This window comes from Necator americanus, chromosome III (assembly GCF_031761385.1).
Source record: "Necator americanus strain Aroian chromosome III, whole genome shotgun sequence".
NCBI lineage: Eukaryota > Metazoa > Nematoda > Chromadorea > Rhabditida > Ancylostomatidae > Necator > Necator americanus.
In genome coordinates this window covers 4,200,728-4,217,730 of record NC_087373.1, presented here as the reverse complement: position 1 = coordinate 4,217,730, position 17,003 = coordinate 4,200,728, and the positions used below count along the sequence as shown (strand labels likewise).

The 17,003-nt window shown below is 39.3% G+C and overlaps 2 protein-coding genes across 2 annotated transcripts; both read left to right on the top strand.

The window, feature by feature from the left end:
* Nucleotides 1–748: 748 nt before the first annotated feature.
* On the top strand, nucleotides 749–7,735 carry RB195_008572 (uncharacterized protein; the record flags this gene model as incomplete). Its single annotated transcript, XM_013439574.2, has 15 exons — nucleotides 749–808; nucleotides 3,143–3,304; nucleotides 4,055–4,117; nucleotides 4,203–4,295; nucleotides 4,363–4,525; nucleotides 5,216–5,354; nucleotides 5,429–5,495; nucleotides 5,963–6,076; nucleotides 6,145–6,254; nucleotides 6,532–6,697; nucleotides 6,756–6,809; nucleotides 6,902–7,051; nucleotides 7,273–7,337; nucleotides 7,404–7,544; nucleotides 7,672–7,735. The coding sequence occupies 15 exons, from the start codon at nucleotides 749–751 to the stop codon at nucleotides 7,733–7,735; spliced, it is 1,611 nt and encodes a 536-aa protein (XP_013295028.2).
* Nucleotides 7,736–11,627: 3,892 nt separating this feature from the next.
* Nucleotides 11,628–16,946, top strand: RB195_008571 (uncharacterized protein; the record flags this gene model as incomplete). Its single annotated transcript, XM_064195136.1, has 17 exons — nucleotides 11,628–11,730; nucleotides 12,202–12,321; nucleotides 12,369–12,507; nucleotides 12,561–12,687; nucleotides 13,173–13,259; nucleotides 13,325–13,417; nucleotides 13,478–13,580; nucleotides 13,703–13,797; nucleotides 13,872–14,048; nucleotides 14,323–14,460; nucleotides 14,579–14,763; nucleotides 15,277–15,396; nucleotides 15,463–15,553; nucleotides 15,978–16,052; nucleotides 16,107–16,260; nucleotides 16,311–16,417; nucleotides 16,920–16,946. 17 exons carry the CDS (start codon nucleotides 11,628–11,630, stop codon nucleotides 16,944–16,946), a joined length of 1,941 nt encoding a protein of 646 aa, XP_064046281.1.
* Between the last annotated feature and the right edge of the window lie 57 nt (nucleotides 16,947–17,003).

The window sequence follows — 17,003 nt, the reverse complement described above, 5'->3', positions numbered from 1 at the left end:
CCTCACTAGTGTACGATCGATGGCGGACGTGTTATGTGCAGCGCGACAGAGCGGCGCCGCCGGGTACGTAACGCGTAACGCCGACACAGCATGTTTGACACCGACTTACTGTAGATGTTTGAAAATCGCGAATGATTACGACTTTCTTACATCGACAATATCTGTAACCTTCTTAGACATCAACTTTGTGATAATTTAGCATATTTTATGATATTTATCTCTCTTTAAAACCCTTATTTCTCTGGAGAGAGACTATTTTTCTAAATGAAATACTAAGTGGAGTTAAGATGCGTAATTAGGATACTTACTAGTTTATCTTTGTATTTTCACATATTAATACTTTGTTTTCTGTATCACTTCTTTTTTTTTCTAACTAATCTACTCATTCGGGTTTCGGACTTCATTATCTATAAATGAGCTGTAAAATTAATTACCTAAGACAAATTATAGCCTATTTGTTTCTGATGAATGCTACGTATCAAGCTGATTCTGGTATTTTCGTTCGATTGTACACTACGACTATGTCGTTTCAGCCTATAAGAAATGGGTTTGATAATGAACGGTTTGATTATAAAATAAAGTTTGCTATATGAATGTTATTGTTAAAGTTAAAAATCGAAATGAAAAGAGTACAAGCCCAACCTGTAGAATTTCCAGAGAAACAACAACAAATTCATTTCTTGTGATGATAATGAAATATCCTGTAACCTCATCATATTACTTTGTTACCTGAAGAAAAATATCGAGGATGAAGGGATCGAACGAAAGCTGCAACTGCAAATCATCGGTTTGGTTATTTACGGAAACGGTACGTGGATCTTTGTGCAACGTAATCTCAGTGATGCCCGCTCGATGTTTAGGATTCGAACATTTCCTAGCCCTAAAATTTGGGCAGATCGAATAGAAGATCTCTGTTACGCGCTTGTTCAGATATCATCTATGGATCATCTATGGAATCTTCCTTCTTTTGTTGTTGTTTTTTTTTTTTTAATTTAGAGGTACGGAAGGACTTAGGGAAGTAGATTTGGTTTTTAAGACGTTGTGAATAGGTTTCTATCATTTTAAGGTGAATGTACAGCTTCCATGTCTTTCATGTGCAGCTGGAAGTCGAAATAGTAGGATTGTTGTTCATACTAAGAAGATTTACCTTCCACCGTTTCGCAAATTGGCTATCTAAAGCGATCTAAACTATCCATATTTTAGCTGATGGATTTGACAAAAAGACAATCTTCTTCTTTCATTCTCCCCTTTAACCCAATCAACTCCGCGTAAGTTTTTCAAATGCTGTTGTTCTTATCGGTACGCTGAAGGCCTTTTCGTTGATGAGTGGGCGGTGGCGGCTCCTCGAGCGATGCGCTTTTAGATAAGCATCGCAAGTTTTAACCTACACTCTTTGGTGTTGCTATTTTGCCAAATTGTGCTGTTTGATTTAGTGGATCTTAGAGTATCCTGTTTTTCGTCCGTGTAACTACTTTGATTAGAGGATGGAAGATATTGAAAACTACTGATTTGATCCTTATTCTGTGTATGACCTCTATAGCGTTTTGGGGCGCAAAGAATGACTGTTTTTTTTTTCTACTCGTCGAGATAACTATGGTGGTAATTATTTAGTTGGAAGATCAGGATCTGTTGGTGAAGGTAAAACCAATAGTGTTCAATTATTTAACGTCGATTTATTTTCCGAGTGAATACACTTTCATGAGATCTAGAGCAAAAGAGAATGAAAGTATTAATAGTGCTTTGTTGTGGTGGGTAGAACTAGCACAGGGTTTTCAGTACGGTATATTTGCCGAGACGGGGTTAGTTTTCGCCATTATTATTCGTCTTTTCCTGACTTCATGTCAGTGCAACACTAACTCCACTTAGGATGCCTAAAGGATTGAGAATTTCCTTTACTTTTACTTCATATGCACACGTCTGTGTTAGATCGAGCTCAAACTTACAATTGCTGTTTGTTTTTATGTGTATTTTCTTCTTTTTTTTCATTGAGAGAAGCATGGAATTGACAAGATGAAGGTTGTACAGCGCGCACTTTGTACAGCTTCACAGCTACTTTTTATGAGGACAAGTAGTAGAGTAAATTCAGCGGTGAAAATATCAAAAATATATATATATATATATATATATATGCATCAGTGAAAACCTGATGATTTGATGACGAAAATTTGTTCGATGCACCCTCATTATGTACTCTGTCATTGCTGAACGGGAATCACGCGGTATGCCTGGTGTTTTCCATGAGCAGCATTTGCTACCGTTTACACACTCATACGCGAGTTTCCGCTGAACTGATGAGATATGTTTGGTTAGAAAGTTAAAGTTAAGTTTATTGAAGATTGTGAACCTCTCTCCTGAACATTCCGTATAATCTGGGTATTATTTTTTTGGCATTTTCTTTCTATTTTCTAGCGTCTCGTATTTTCTGTTCACTCCGCTCTGAGCAGTTATATTTACTGATGTTTTTTTTTTTCCTGTTCACTACGTCCGCTCTGAGCAGTAATATTTACTGGTGTTTTTTTTTGCTTTGTTTCTCGAAGAATGTCTGCAACTTTTTTTTTTTGTTCTTATGCTTTAAATAGTAAGAAGAGTATGCAGAGGGAAGCATAACTTCTGTCGAGATTTAAGAATACTATCTTTCTGATTTTTTTTTTCGATTAAAAAGGATTATAACGGATGCAAATGGGAGCATTGTACGTTCAAAATAGATAATGTATTGCTAGTATTCCGATCCGAAGCCGTCTAATGAACGATCCATTTAAATTCCGAGAAAAAAATTTCTTAGTGATCAGCAGTTCATCTTGATCAACTTTTGTAATTACTATTGTTGCTTTATTCGCTTTTTAGATTCGATCACCAATTAATGGTTTTGTCCTGAAATTTGCTCCAGTTTCACCCTGATTTTCTTTAAACGCAGGCTGAAATTCTGCAAAAATTCATTGATAGAAGCTCGGTTGCACTTTTCTTGCGCAATAATCGATTTGTATCTGCTTTGCTTTGTTTGCGAATCTAATCTAAAATGACCTTTTGCGATTGCGATGTGATTTGGCTGTGCACTGTCCGCATTGCCTGCTACTATCGTTCAGATGTTGTAGTGATGCTGACGAAGTGTGTGTTGTTCGGTACGCGACGAGTCGTCTTGCAGAACACCAGAATGGCGTCTTACCTCGTAAACGACGGGAAATACGCGTTTCTGAAAGAACTTGGGCTCTCAGAGAACAACTGCGGCGTGTTCCATGGAAAATGGGCTGCTTCTGGTGCAGTTATCCAGTCAGTGTGCCCAGCAAACAACAAACCAATCGCTAACGTGAGTTCTTAACAAATCTTAGTGTATTTATTTGGGTAAATGGACTCGGTTGATCTTGGCAGAAGATTAGATCCGGGACCTAGTTATTCATTTATCTGCAAATGATTTCTTAATGCGAGTTAAGACTTCAAAATCGGTACCCTTCTTAATGCATAGCCACTAATTCCACAGGATTGAATTCTTTAAGAATTGTATTGAATGCATTATATTCTGTTCTTTCCTGCACTCTTCTTACATTACAACGACATGAAGCTCGGTGCCATTACTCAAGCGGCTGCACTGGAAGCTTGGGATCGAGGGGGACCCTTGCTAGCGTCACTCAGCGCTGAAGTTCGCGATAGTCCCACCCCGATTCCAACCGCTAGCTCCACCCCACCGCTGCGAGCGTAGCCGCTTGCGTGACTGCACCAGGCTTCATGTCGTTTTGACTTATTTTTGTATTCTAGATTTACTTCGCGTCTTATTCGTTATTTGAAAACTTATTTGAATTTAGTGGGATTTTCTTTGAACGTTACTGACACCTCTTTTGAAAAATCAGATGTAGTCAAATCAGCAATAAGTAACGATCGAATCTACGTTAAAAGCCATGTTTTGGGTGTGATAGAGACCTATGTTGCGATGGATACTTTCTATATGGGAATAAAAAAGTAAAATAAAAAATAAAAAAGGGTACCCTTTTCAAAGAAAAAGATACACTATTCCCATAAAACAAAACTGAATAATTCATTAGAATAATATGACTAACTTTAGGTTCAAAATGGAACTGTAGAGGATTTTGAGGTTGCTGTAAAGGAGGCACATAAGGCTTATGAGGTAATTCGTAATTGTTTGTATTTATATGGATACCTTTTTTGAAGTTTTGCAGTACTTGTCTGCTTAAATTTTCGTTTACTTTTAGCATTGGTGTGAGGTTCCCGCTCCACGGCGAGGTGAAATTGTTCGTCAGATTGGCGACAAACTACGATCGCAATTGCAGAATTTGGGTAAACTAGTAAGTAGACTGTTGTTGCAAGTGTAGATCCTTTTACTGTGATTTTTGTACTTTTGGCTATTTATAGGTGTCCATGGAGATGGGCAAGATTTCTCCTGAAGGTGTCGGCGAAGTACAAGAGTACGTGGACATTTGTGACTATGCTACTGGCCTGTCAAGATCACTTAATGGGCAAATTTTGCCATCCGAAAGGCCAGGACACGCTCTCCTAGAGCAGTGGAATCCATTGGGTGAGTTCGGAATTGTTGTACAGCAGATGGCTTTTATTTCCTGCTTGATTGGTTCTCCTTTCTTTCGCCAATTTAAATCTCCGCCAAAGGTGTCATGCAGTAAGATGAGCAAGACAGGATCTTTCACAATGGATCTATAAATTAATTGATATTAATTCAAAATATTATCTTTTGTTTTCTTTAAAGAGATATCCTCATCGCAGTGGTGATTTCTCTCCGCTGCCATGTGCATTAGGGTCATATCTGCCATTTTGCAAGTATCCGTCCACAAAAATATAGGAAGAACGAAACCCCGGCTGAGAAATGCGGTTCAGAGCCGTAACCACGCAACAGTAGGTATAGTCGGGTCAAAACGGCCTGAAGCTGCGTAGGCGGCTACGCTTAAAGCAGCGCGGTTGAGCTAGCGGTTGGAATCAAGGTATTGCTGGCTTCACTAGGGCTGCAGCGATCAGCGGTGCTAGCGACTGTCTCCTCTCAACTCACCCACCGCCCCGCTTCGATCGCAGCCGCTTACGCAAATGCACCAAGCTTCAGGTCGTTTTAACCAGACTACAGTTGTTTCGATACCATTTCTTACGTAATAAGACTAATTAATCATCATTTTTGTACCATAGGTTTTAATTTGCTGTGTCGACTTGCATTCCATTTGTTGACCTTAGTACCTTCATTGATTTTATAGATTTCCTTAAGGTGTTGTCGGTGTAATATCCGCCTTCAACTTCCCATGCGCTGTATACGGATGGAACAATGCTCTTGCTCTAGTAACCGGTAACTCAGTTATTTGGAAACCAGCTCCATCTACACCACTTACTGCTATAGCAGTGACAAAGTGAGTTTTCGGTCAGGGGACTAGAACATCGCAACGATTTTCCATGATAGACAAACAAACTCCTCTTTTTCTAGGCTTGTTGAAGGAGTTCTGAAGGCGAACAACTTACCAGGAGGATTGTGCTCACTTGTTTGTGGAGAGGTAACATTTTACGCAATTGAACAATTCTTGCTTCATTTAGAATTATTGTTGCATTTCATAGTGAAATGAGCACTCGAATACATTTCCATTTCCTCTTTACTCCTTTAGTCCCCTAAGATAACGTTTTCTAAATAATGATTTCCGCGCGAATTTATCCATATAGTCTGTAGATCTCTAATTGAAGGGATTTCATTTTGATGCGAACATAGACGAAATAGTTCTCATTAGGCTTCTACAAGGCATGTCCTTGGCAAAAATTCAAACAGAATTCCCGCAGGCGTTCTCTATCCAATGAATCTACAATGAAATTCTGCAAAAAAAGGAACCCCCTTTTCGTTTTCCTTCTATAAACGACGCAGAGTGGTCACAATTTTTTTGGCTTGTACTTAAGTACAACTAAACTTATATAAAATGATGTAGTTACGTCTTTGCGCTGAAAATTAAGCGATTTGCACTGGCGTTTTTAGGGTGACGTCGGACAAGCACTGGTGAAGGACAAACGTGTAAATCTGGTCAGTTTCACTGGATCGACAGAAGTCGGGCGAATTGTTGGTCAGCAAGTGCAGCAACGATTCGGAAAGGTCTGAGAAGATTTAAGAATTAATTATAGTAATGTGATTATGATCGTCGATCGATCGTCCAATTGTAGCTGCTCCTCGAACTCGGTGGCAACAATGCTATAATTGTGAATGATGATGCTGACTTGAATATGGTTGTACCGGCAACGGTGTTTGCAGCTGTTGGTACAGCTGGACAAAGGTGGGAAAGTAAAAAACTATAACCACTAAACGAACTACAACTAAACAACTAATAAACACACCTGGAAAAGTGCGTGATTTTAACGAGAAATCTGTCTTTCTTTGAATTTTTTTGCGGATTTTTACCATTTTGACATAAGCATTCAAGATTATGTGATTTTATATTTTTATAATAATAATGGTATAATAATATATTTTTTTAAAATAAATAATGATAATTAACATATTTTTACATATATTTTTTAAACTTCATGTTTGGATATTAGCGATGTATTTAGGTGCACAACGACTAGGCGTCTGTTAGTACATGAATCAGTTTACGATACTGTAGTTGAACGTGTAAAGCGTGCCTATGCCCAGTTTGAGTCGAGAATTGGAGATCCTTTGGAATCAAACACAATCATCGGTCCTCTGCATAACGAGGTGGCTGTGATGAAGTACAAAGTAAGGTGGTTCCGGCTAATATTGACTGAGGATGTGACAAATTCATGTTTTTTTTAAGGCAGCTGTGGCAGAAGCAATTGCCACCGGTGGTAAAGTGGAGTATGGAGGAAAGGTAATTTCTGCGAAATTTTTAAAAATTGTTTCATTTCAACGGGTACAAAATATGGAATTTGGTCCATTTTTGAATTTCATTCACGTATTCAGGTCCTGGAACGTGAAGGAAACTTTGTGCTACCAACAATTATAACTGGACTTCCACACGATGCTCCAGTAATTATGCGAGAGACATTTGCTCCAATTCTATACGTCATAAAAGTGAAAGATTTGGATGAGGCGATCAAGTTCAATAACGAGGTCAGTATAAGATAATACAAAACTCAGCCAGAAACGCGATTTTCGGAATTTCGCCTCCTCCGCCTTCGAATTGCTATGTGATAAGATTAAATCTGTTCTTATTTCGTTTTTTTTTAATAGTTATTCTTCAAATTCACAAGTTATGTCAAGCTGTCTATTGGCATAGAAATTGGCACGCGATCGTTTGCATGGAATTTTAATGTATCATATGCGATTTTTAGGTGTCACAAGGATTGAGTTCTTCGCTGTTCACCAATAATATCCAAAATGTATTCAAATGGATGGGGTAAGACTTTTGTGAAACAGTGACAAAGTAGCAGGAGAAGAGGCGAAACCATGTCCACAATTACAGACCGAAGGGAAGTGACTGCGGTATTGTTAACGTGAACATTCCAACATCTGGTGCCGAAATTGGAGGCGCATTTGGTGGTGAGAAGGAGACCGGTGGTGGCCGTGAATCTGGTTCCGACTCCTGGAGGCAATACATGAGGAGGTGAGGAACTGGTTATTTTAGCCGTTCACGAAATATCATCTCCACCTCGACTTTTTGTCCAAGTTCTCAGAATTATTATCCATCTAACAACGAAAGAGATTGAATTCTTGCAATTTTTTCTTTTCAGATCAACATGCACAATTAACTTCAGCAAAGATTTACCTCTGGCTCAAGGCATCAAATTCGAGTGATTTTCTCGGACAACTGACACACTTTGTTTTAGACCTTTTATAGAAAGTTTTAGTTTTGCTCGATCAAACATGCTAGTAACTCGCTTTTAACCTGCTATACCTCCGATAACTGTTACGGTGATTCACTAAATGCTTATACCTCCACAGTTTTAACATGTCTAGTGTTTTTTTCTCAAACTCGGTGACTTTGGTACCTATTTAGGAGTTTTTTTTTTCGTTCTACTGGCATGGAACATATGTTGTCACGATTTTTAAGTAATTGACGTTGAAGAAGTAGCATTTCATACAAGATAGCAGTGAATAATCCACTTAAGGTGTGGTTGTGGGTGTGGTGGATGCCGCCCACAGGTTTTTAAGTTACGACCATGACCTGTGACTGACCTGTTTTAACCTCGTAGACATCACTTATTGAGAATCGCTTCATGATCATCAATATTCGTTTAAGGTCTAATCTGTGCCTAATTGTAAAAAAAATAAGAATCTATCGAATTTCTTAGATGTCATTGTCATTGTCATCGTCAGTTTCACATGTTGTCAGCCAGTTTTTTTTTTGTTAAGTTTGTCTTATTGGTTACTTCATAAATAGTTTTATATCATCTACTGTCATTATCACTTATTCAAATGTTAAGCTCATGAAATATGAACGTTTTGATTTATTTACCAAATCTCGAGCGTTCCAGTAGTTGCATGCTACTGTTGAATTCACCGTAAGCCCGAAAGAGCGCACTCTGTTCGTTGCTGTCTTTGCAATATTTTTGCAATTTTAATGAAACCCTGTGATTGTAGCCGATCATTTAATTTCATGCGCATTGTTTTCTGTCCACGGTGAGCTGGCTGTATAGGTAATTTCTTGGTGCGTAGTGCGTTTTATGGATATTGATTCGTTTGATATGACTTTGGGGTTGGGCCGTGTGTTTACCTTACTTGTTTTGTTCACCTACCCTGATAGGGTCGGGTCTTTACTGTTGTTGCCTCTACTTCCATCCACATCATCGTTATCGACATGTTTTTTGAACCTCTGTCAACGATTATTGATTGATCCGATCGCTATCGACATACTATAGAAGCGCATGTCTCTAGAATTAAGATACATTGAAGCAAAGAATTTGTAGTACTTATACATTACGTACTAAAAACCTCTCAGGGGGATCCGCCCTAGTGACTGTTATCGATCGATAACGATTTGCTGCTAATTGCCGTATTCGCTACTACCTTTCTTCTGCTGGTGTTACTAAACTTATACCTTAAATTTATTTCCGGATTTATTCCATAGGAACTTGTATTTAATGTGTATTATGCTTTTATAAGTATTTATGAGTCACACAGCAGTCTACAGACGGATCTAGCACCAGAACTCTTGCTAAATTATGATCACTATCGTTCAATTTTTTTTGTTCTAAAATTATTTTTAGATCGTATCAAGTTAAACCACTTTGTAATGCCTCTCACATCATTAAAAGTTGTTTATCTTCCACTCATGAGAACAGAAACTGGTTGTGGACAACGTGTGAAAACAGTTAAACAGCGAATGACGCTTCCCATCCCATCAAATTTTATGCTCGTTTTTTTTTTCTGCGAATGAATCATGTATCGTGTTTCTTTGCTAAGCGATTACTGATACATAGTATTTATGTTGGAAATTAAAGGCATCACTCCACGAATCTTAGCTGTACGGATTTCCGGTGGAGTATTCGTATACGGGATGGGAGACTACGGAGAGGGGGTGGTTCCATCCATTTCTTTCTGATTGCCGTAGAAAATACAGCTTCGAACGTTCCGACTCACTATTTTCTACAAGGAGTTCGACTGGAGCGCGCCAGTCGTGTGCACACGCGACATCTGCCAGGGCTTTTTTTTAAGGGCAATTAGGAATAAATGGACGGAATCACACCCCTCTCTATAATCTACTATCCCGTATAAAAAATACTCCACCTAGAATCCGTACCACCTCAGATTCGTGGGGTGATGCCTTTAACGCAACTGAGCGTATCGGTTTTTGTCGCCGCACACGTCACGCTGTTACTGCTGTCCAGGATTCGTAGTAATAAGGATTGAGTGGCAACATTTTTTTTTGTGAGAGTTACTCGAATTCCTCCTAGTCTTTTTTTAACTAATAATTACTGCATTTGAATGATAGGTATGACTATCCTGCAAAAAGAAAATTTTGAACTCAACAGAATCTCTGTGTTCTATGAATTTCTTAACCTCTTAGCTTCAAAATTTTCCTTCAAATTTTTCAACAAAAAAAATCTTAAAGGCAACATATAGGATAGTAAAGAAAAGTCCCTTTCAATTTTCTTCGGAATTCTGATAGATTGGAATACGCTAGGAGACACTGTAAATCGCAAACAAATTAAAAATAATAATAATAATAACCAGACGTACGAATGATTTAATTGTATTAATTCTCGGCTGCACAGACTGGTTTATATCGTCACTCTTCACTTTACAACGGATATGTGCACGTCAATACACATGCACGTGGACATATCATGTGAACACACACGATTGTGTTTCGAAGTGGTTGTGATGTGAACCGGAACTTTGGGTTATTTTGGTGTATATTCCCCTACGGAACATTAAAAGAGAGAAGAAAAAGCTGGTAAACTTCCGCATAACATCACTGTACATTCGCGAAGTAAACAAAATAATACGTCTAAGAAGATAGTAGTACAGTACAAATACAGTCGAGTCAAAACGACATGAATCCCGGTGAAATCGAAGCGGTGCGGTTTAGCTAGCGGTTCGGATCGAGGTGGGACCATCGTAAACTGCAGCGATGAGTAGTTCTATCAAGAGCCCGTACACGATCCCAACCGCTACGTTCTGCTGCACCGATCCGAGCCAAACGTCAACAAGGAAGTTGAAGGAAGTTTCTGCATTTACGGACTGTAGCGATGAGTGGTGGTAGAGCCGAGACAAAACGACGTGAAACTCAGTGCAGCTTATTTGCGAACTGCACCACTCATCGCTGCAGTCCGCAAATGCAGAAACTTCCTTCGGAGAAGGTAATCTGTACCTGGGAGGAATACAGCTGTATTAATGTAACGCTGGGTACTGTAAATAAGCTGTTTATTCAGGACTATGAATAGAAAGGAAGTTATGTAAAAGGCTATAATCTCACAGAAGGTGAAGGTTTTGAGAATAGGCGGAACCAAAGTAGAGAAATTGATCCCAACAGCGCACATGTGATCTCGCCCGCAGATTTGTGGCTGATCTTCAAAATTGATCCTTAGGTGAAGAGACTGGTACTGCTGCTCTGCTTAGCGATCATGTTAATTCACAGAGAAATCAGTTCACCTGAATTGTCACAGATTTCCACTTGTTGGTTCATTGGTATAGCGTTTTGGTAGCGACAAAGCCGTGTTAAAAGGTGTAGGCGATACCGATCGATATGGATGGAGTGAAGCGATCTTGATCCGAAGTGAAGCGCCAAGTATTAGATCTATATACGGTACTAAATGTTAAAGCACTGTCTATCCTCATAGATCTCAGGATTTTGTTGTCAATTGCTCAGTTACATAAGATGTTTTTTTAAGAAGCTTCCAATTGGATAAAAAAATATTTGACTCATGGAATTTTGCAAGCAGTTGAGGTTTTTGATCTGACTGTCGATTTTGTCAGAAACTCGAGAAATTTCGCAGTAATTAACACTACAACACAATGATCTGTCTTTAAATTCGCATTTGTTCATGATTGTGATTCGTTGAACTACTACTTTCACAAAATATGATACAACTACCCATATTTCTCCGAAACAATATCACGAATTAATCAACAAACCTGCTACATGCACATGCTTTCGACCGATATCTCTAACTCTAAAAAAGTTCACTTAATCCAGATTCTTCTCCGCTACTTCTCTTCCGCTATCCATACCGTCGTCAGAAAAATGTCTAAGGTGGCGGCCTATGGTAGTTGGACGAGTACCATTACGCCGGATTTATTTGCTAAAGGAAATTGTAAGGCTATCTGCGAGCTGCAAGCTGTTGACGGTTGGTTTGTTACACTGTCCGCAATTGCAGAAAGATGGCACGTGCAGTCCGGTCGGTAGCTTCTGGTACATGATGCAATATTGCGTAGGCGGCAACCAAAGGAGTTGTTTCTAGCTCGCATAAATTTCTGGAAACTGTCGTTGTTTGAATGGATAGCTCTAAACTTCAGAAAGTTGTGCGAGTGCTCCGCAAGTCTGAAGCTTACGGGAGACTAGTAGGAAACTGATAACGCTGCACTGGGATATGAAACGGAGATCGCGGATTTCTGATCGGACTGCACGGTCATATCGACCAACCTGTGCCGTTGGAGGATGGGAAGTGGAATGAGTCTGCACCACTCCTGAACAACTCGCCCAATTCCTCCCGTTTCCATCAACACATGCCGGACAATACTCCTATTTTATCTCTATATATTATTTATTATATTATATTTTATCTCAGTATTTACTTGTTGTTCTATCCTGAGTTAAGATGGTGTCTTCTGGGTGGAACAGAGCGCGACTACTGGCAAACGCGAACTCTACTATCAATCGGGAAACCTGTCAGCGAGTCGTGTTAGATGGGCCCCGGAGCAATCTGTGCAGAACTGCGGTAAGCCACGGCCATTCACATAAATTGGAACGATTCCTTTCGTTTAGTCCATGAATATGGCGGAGGATCGTTCATACCCTTAAAGGATGGCTCCGTAATCTACAGTACTGTAGATGGCGTGTTTCATCAGGCTATTCATGATGCTGCTCCAATAAAGCTCGCTGACTCTAGTGAGAAGAAACTAAGGTAGTTTGGTTTATTTTGCGCACTTTGATTAGTGTAAATATGCGTCAGTTCAGGTTTGCCGACTTTTCTGCTACCGATACGCATATCTATTGTGTGAATGAATCTCATCTTCAGCCAGGTGTTGATCCAGAAAATCGATTGATATCTATCGATAGACAGACAAAGGAGCAGAAAGTGGTTGTGAGTAAATCCTCCGAAATAATTGTGGATTTTTTTATATGGAGTATTATTAATAGCAATATTTGGAGCAATACAATATATTTTGATACAGTAATATATGTGTTTTTAACATAATAATGTGTGATTTTGAGGCCTGATAGAGACAACCACAAGTGCCAATTCTGTGTCTAAGGGCTGCTTGTTTCTGTATCCCTCTTTTTTGCATATTTTTCTTTGTAATTACAGAATATTTTTTCTTGTGTTTATACATTTGAGAAGGATATGTTCTTTTACCAGTATTTTCATTTCTTCGCCCTATTCACCGCATTTTGACTTTTACCGTTTTTTTTTTCTTCCTTTTGTTTTACTCTACACCTAGCTTTGTATTAATAAAATCATCTTTTATTCTTTTATTTTTGAAAACTGTTGTTTCCAGGTTGTAAAAATGTTTTTGGACAACTTTCACAATTTTTGTGCAAAAGGTAATTACTCGTCTAAGATTTAAGGCTAGCGGTGCGGATTTCTACGCATCGCCTCGTGTTTCGAAAGACGGTAAAAGGCTGGTATGGATGCAATGGAATCATGTGAACATGGTAAATAATTAAAATTTACGATACATACAAAACTTGGTTATTGATCTGTGCGGCCTCTATTCTAGCCGTGGGATGAGACGTCCATTCACTTGGCTGTACTTCATGATGATGGAACAATAAGCAATGAAGTCGTGATTAAGGATGGCACTGGCAAGAAGGTCCTTTTTTGTCAATTATTAGATTTATCGATTCATTGGACGTACCATCATTATTTGAAGATCAACTACTATTGTCCAAGTTGGTCGGATGACAAATTACTAATGGTAAACGATTCATCCAACTTTTGGAACGTCTACGAGGTAGACATCATTGGACCAGAATGTGAGTTGTGTGGCCCAAAAATTTTGCACCAATTCAATGAAGAGCAGTTTTCACTGTTTTTTTTTTTCCTTTTTTTTTTTCTGATTAGCAAGTGTTTCTCACTTATTTGTATTCCATTTCAGTTAAGGAGAAGAACTTGTTCCCAGTCGAACGCGAAATTGGTTATCCTCAATGGCAATTTGATGATCGACCATACGCATCGAATGGGTCCTGCATGGTGAGTGAGGGAGTTGAAAACATTTTGCGAGTTGGCCACATCCACATTAATTGTTGAGAAACTTCGACTTTTAGATAATGAACGTGGGCGGGCGGCTGATGTCTCGGCGAGATTGCATAGTTAAAACGGTCCCAACACCTGGATACACCGTATTCTCACATTTGAGTATTACAAACGGCGATATTGTTTATGCAATCGCTGCAGGACCACGCAAAGCTTCTTGCATTATCAAAATTGATATGTCTAAAGAGGTTTGGTTTTTTTTTTTACTATACTACATAACAATACATATTGGAAAAGATTATCAGTATCATCTTGAACGATTGTATCTGAAAATGGACGTAGGTTTTCCCGTGTCGTCAACGTATGTTGACCTGGGTCTATTGTTTACCTGATTTTATTTCTATTCTATCATTAAAAGCATTATGTCCTTCCTTCGGGTTTTATACAATTGCTTTGATAATCTTTTCTGTGTCACATTTGTCAAAGTTAATCATGTATAAAGAATCCATGCGGTCTTTTCAGGATCAGGACCCGACCCTATCTGTAGTACGTACTGCACGTGACGACGCTGATCTCGAATCGCTAGATATCAGTGAACCGGAACGGATTGAGTTCCAATCAGATGGTGTGCCAGTATCGGCTCTGTTTTACACACCTAAAGTGAGTAATCCTGTATTTCTATCAGTATGTGGGCGGAGACTACGTACTGTACGTATTCCCGCCCCCTTCCCGTCCACATTCACTTAACAATGCTTCTTGAAGATGACCTGATGTTCAGAATCGAAACTTCACAGGACTACCCGGCACACTGCCTCCGGTACTATTGCTTGGTCACGCCGGTCCTACAGCGACTGCTACCGATTCTCTAAATCTCAAGATTCAATTCTTCACATCGCGTGGATTCGCTGTATTAGATGTTAACTATCGTGGGTCTACAGGATTCGGAACGAATTTCAGGAATATGTACGCATTTTCTTCGCATTTTCGCTTTTTTTTAAAATGAGATGCATGAAACTAGTGACCTTTTTGTGAATAATTCAAGTCAATCGAAAACATACAGTAGGATCAAAACGACATAAAGCACTTTGTAGTTACGTAAGCGGTTGCGCTTGCGCAACCGCTTACGTAACTACAAAGTGCTTTATGTCGTTGCGTGCGCTGTAGCGTACCGGTTAGAATCCAGACGGCACCCATGCTGATATCATTCCTCGCTGTAGTTCGCGATGGTCCTAGCACGATTCCAACGGCTGCCTCCACCGCTCCGCTTCGGCCGCAGTCACCTATGCAACTGCACCATGTCGTTTTAAGCCTACTATACATCCTGGACATCTGGAAAGAGCTTTTCGAGAAAAAAAAATCCCCCGTCACAGAAGTTAGAGACGTTTTAGATGTGTTTCCCAATGAAATAATGGTGCGGCTCAAACTACGAACCGCGCTTCCGTCATAGTTGTAGTTCAACACATTTTACCATTTTAGGCTGAAAGGCCAATGGGGCGTGGTTGATCGCGACGATATGATCGCAGCTGCTAACTCAGTAATAGCAAGACGATTAGTGGACCCAGAGAAGGTGTGCATTTTGGGAAGCTCGGCTGGAGGGTGAGTACTTGTTTAGTAAGGTGTCCAAGGAAAGTGCTAGTTATTTACGGATCGATCGTACTTCAGATATCTCGTCCTTGCCGCTTTGCTTCATTCAGATGTGTTCAAAGCTGCTGTATCTATCTACGGAGTTGCAGATCTCGTTGGTCTTCTCAAGGTGAAGGTTTATGTAATAAGTGTTCATTAGTGCTTAGTATGGAGGCAAGTAGGTTTGCGACTCGTAATGGGTTTGCAGTATACATTCAAACGCAGTTCATGGAACGCTTTTTGAAAAATTTATGGTCGATATCTGAAATGGAGGGATAGAAACATTAGAATTTTAGCTTAAAAACAGAAAAATGGTGAGATGAAATAAAATGAGAAAGAATAAGAGAGTTAGAAGAGGAGGAGTAGGTAGGGGGAAGACACAGAGAAAGAGAGAGGCAGAGTACTGGCGGCTAAGATGTGATAGTAGGCCTCGGGAAAAGAGGAGGAAAGTAGAGAAAGAAGAGTTCTCAGATGTAAAGACCAATTCGAACAAATTTGTTTGTCAGATTAAAGGATATGAGACTGGGCACCAAACGGCCTATAATTCTTTTCAGGATACTCACAAGTTCGAACGTGGTTATAACGAAGTGCTCATCGGAAAATACCCAGAGGACGAGCAGATCTACAAGGTACTACAGACTTCTGAGCCAACAATTATTCACTCATAGTATTCTCTCGTTTAGGATCGCAGCCCAATATATCATATTGATCGGTTGCAAACGCCAATCGCATTCCTGCATGGAAAGGAAGACACGGTAGTACCAGTGAGTCAAAGTGTCGAGATGTATGACAAATTACGAGAGAAAGGTGTTACAACAGCGCTGATGCTTTTTGATGGTATGCATGACTTTACGCAAGTAGATATATCGCTGTTCCAATCGATTCAGATGAGGGACACGGATTCCGTGGACCGGATGCAGTCCGACGTAGCACCGAAGCTTCCTATGTGTTTCTATGCAAGGTGCTTGGTATACAACCGTCAATTTCGTCAGACGTTAGTTTTTTTTTCTGGTTTTTAACTGCGATTCGTATCACAAACAAAACATTCTCGGGCAATTTTCGTTTATTTAGTTTTTTTTGTAGTTTTAAACTCTTCTCGAATATTTTGGTACAGCATGTTGAAATCTCCTATGATGAGGATCAGTAATGCCAAAAACTAGAAACTTCATGGACAAAAATCGCAAGCAGTTACTTTCTTCAAAGCCACATGAATAATACCAGTTCTAAGTTTTAAATCAAAATATACCAGAAGTAAAAAGAAAGAAATCCAAGGTTTGGCTTAGAAATGGTATGAGTTTGGAAAAAGATAAGCTGTATTAATTATTTCACCATATAAGGTTTCAAACCACTATTTCAAATCTGTTGAACGCGTATAGCTGAACAGAAGACAACCACTCATACATAAAGTTCGAGGAGCTCTGAATCAACTCATTTCACCAACTTACTGTTGTTTTCGGCCTTATTTTTGTGGCTCAATGCGAATTTAATGCTTTCAGATCCAAATCGTCAACTCTAAGAAATAATGGATATTAGTAGTGGATACATGATTTGCTGGATTATTGCTACTGCTGCTGTCTTTA